The sequence below is a fragment of the Dipteris shenzhenensis genome, chromosome 31 (assembly GCF_047967505.1).
Source record: "Dipteris shenzhenensis isolate YYH24624 ecotype China chromosome 31, Dip_SZ_1.0, whole genome shotgun sequence".
Lineage (NCBI taxonomy): Eukaryota > Viridiplantae > Streptophyta > Polypodiopsida > Gleicheniales > Dipteridaceae > Dipteris > Dipteris shenzhenensis.
The window spans coordinates 7242050-7244577 of NC_141626.1; the positions used below are offsets into that span (position 1 = coordinate 7242050).

Consider the following 2528-nt stretch of genomic DNA (forward strand, 5'->3'; position numbering starts at 1 on the left):
GAGAGTCCATGGTCATAATGTGCTACTTTTTACCCATGGAATTAGTTCCTCTTGACATTGAGCCCACTCATATTAAGAGGCACAGAGAGAGAGAGAGAGAGTATTTATATGATGATTAGGACAACGAGAGAAAAACCCAAAGCAGTAAATTTCATTAACCAAAGTGGCCCAATTTGGCCCAATCAACGAAGTCTTAAAAAGATGGCATGGGCATGATATGGAAAAAAGTACCATAAGACCAAGTCTATCTTGAGTCATCTTTCTTGCAATGGGAAGATTAGTCTTTAACAACATGTAAGATAGGTTAATTGGGCATTGGTTAATGTGCACATTGATAAACCATGAACTCTAAGATATATTTCAAATGCATATAACTACTTTAAATGTGTCAAATCTCCTTTTTAATTACTCTTTTTAATTGAGACATGTGCTTAGCTTCAATAATTTCAACATTGGAGCCCATATAAATGTCATCCTCTTTAAGCAAATGTGAGCAAAAGTGGTATTAGTTCCTTGGCCACTAATGATAATATCGACAAAGGCATTGTACACCAATCAATCAATAATAGTTTTCTTTAGTGAGAATGGAATGCAAGGTGTTTACATTGTGTAATTAGCTAATTTTACGTAAAGATTGGACATTTTAAAATTGTGTAAGAGCTTATTCAAGGGTGGATTATTTTCCTTTCAAAAAAAGATTTTTGTGAATTGAAGAGAGAAGCACAAATCACTTTATGGCGAGCTTAAGAGCCATGTTTTCTTACATAAATTGATTATCATATTTTTGGGAGTCCTACTAAGGATGTGGAAGTGAGGTGCAAAAAATAATGGCAGAAAGTGATGGGATGGATGACGTGGAGAATTGCAAGGTGAGTCACCACAAACTAGTGGAGTGGGGAGGTGCAAACCTTTTGAGGTGGAAGAAAATGAAGGAAATGATGGGATGGCTCGGGTGGAGAAGTGCAAGGTGAGTGCACTCAAGAGGACTCTAGTGGGGTGCGAGGTGCAAACCCCAATAGCTTTAGCGGTGCGTGGGGTCCTAAAACCACTAGGAGGGACTTTGAGAAGAAGAAAGGAAGAGAGCTCTTATAAAGAAGAGCCTTGCAAGAATATCAATGGGAAACCTTCTTCTTGTGAACTATTATGGGGCCTTCAATCTCCAGCATGCTTGTTCTTCTTCTTCTTCTTCTGGGCATGCTCGCACTTCCTGCTCCTGCAGTAGCGAGTGATCCTTGCCCAGGAGGCACCTCCTCCGCTGTTTACAAGCTGGCCAGCTGCCTTCCCGCTACCAAAGACCCCAACGTCGCCGTCGACTCTGGCTGTTGCACCCAGGTCTCTCAAATGTCCGGCACTCCAGACTGCCTCTGCGCTTGCCTCACCTCTCCCCAGGCCAAGTTCATGGGCGTCAAACCCCTCGTAGGTCTAACCATTCCCAAGCGCTGTGGCATCAACCCCAGGCCTGTCGGCTACAAATGCGCAGGTCTACATTGAAGCATAGTTTTCTGTGAGAGGCTCAGCTACCGAGCTAAAACGTGCAGTTGGGTGCGGAGTCTTGTATATGCATTGTAAAGCTAATCGTGGTAATCGGTTGTGCGCAGGTGGTACGCTACCTTAGAGGGAAACGATCGACGGTGGTGTCCTTTGTTGCACTCGCCCTTTGGAATAAGGCACGACGAGTTCTGTACAGAAACCGATTGGCCATCAATTTGATCACTTCTCTTGATGTCAATATGTTTTGGCATGCCATCTCTCTCTCTCTCTCTCTCTCTCTCTCTCTCTCTCTTACACACACACGCGCGAGTGCGTGCACGCATGCACACACACGTTCGCCCATGCAAACACACACGTATGCACACTCACACATTGGTAAATGCCTCGTGGGATGCTTCACTCCTTTGTAAGGATTACCAGTAACCAAATTTTGCCACTCACCCGCACTCCTTAAAATCCTGCCCTCATGATTGTAGAAAGGCTAAGCATACCTTGTATAAAAGCACAATGGGACCATAGGCTCTTGCTTAAACAACTATGGAGGCTCAAAGACTGCAACATGCAAACCTCGAACCAATTACCCAACCTTTAGGGACCTAATGGCACACACTAGGTGTTACCAAGTTGCAAGACACAGATGAGTGGATACACCCCACTGATTAGCATTGTTATGAGTTTAATACAAAACATGTGAACTTAAAGTTTAGGCTCCTCCTAGTGCCTAAGGGTCTCTATTATGGAATGGAGACGTTTGTGCACCTAGCATTCAATTCTTAGAGACAAGAGTCCCACTAAGGCAACATCGACTCACCCTCTCTTATGCGGGTCACATTAGGCGATGTCAACCCACCCTCTTTCATGGATACCTACACTAGACTTCAATGGGAGAAATGCAATTTTAATGTCTAAAAATACAATTCTTTTACTTTTCAAAAGTAGCTTGCAAGGATGTAATAAAATTCATCGGTAAAGAATCTTAACCTCGTCATATTTCATAAATTGTGCAATAAGAAAGCACCAAGTAAACTAAATAAACA

The 2528-nt window shown here is 42.9% G+C and overlaps 1 protein-coding gene across 1 annotated transcript; it reads left to right on the top strand.

The window, feature by feature from the left end:
- The first annotated feature begins 1112 nt into the window (after positions 1–1112).
- LOC147880969 (uncharacterized) lies at positions 1113–1744 on the top strand. Its single transcript, XM_087370164.1, has 2 exons — positions 1113–1480; positions 1599–1744. The coding sequence occupies exons 1-2, from the start codon at positions 1144–1146 to the stop codon at positions 1613–1615; spliced, it is 354 nt and encodes a 117-aa protein (XP_087226290.1). The 5' UTR covers positions 1113–1143; the 3' UTR covers positions 1616–1744.
- The last annotated feature ends 784 nt before the right edge of the window (positions 1745–2528 follow it).

Excerpts from the sequence above, each read along its gene's own strand:
- LOC147880969 (XM_087370164.1), top strand. The coding sequence starts at position 1,144 with ATGGGGCCTTCAATCTCCAGCATGCTTGTTCTTCTTCTTCTTCTTCTG.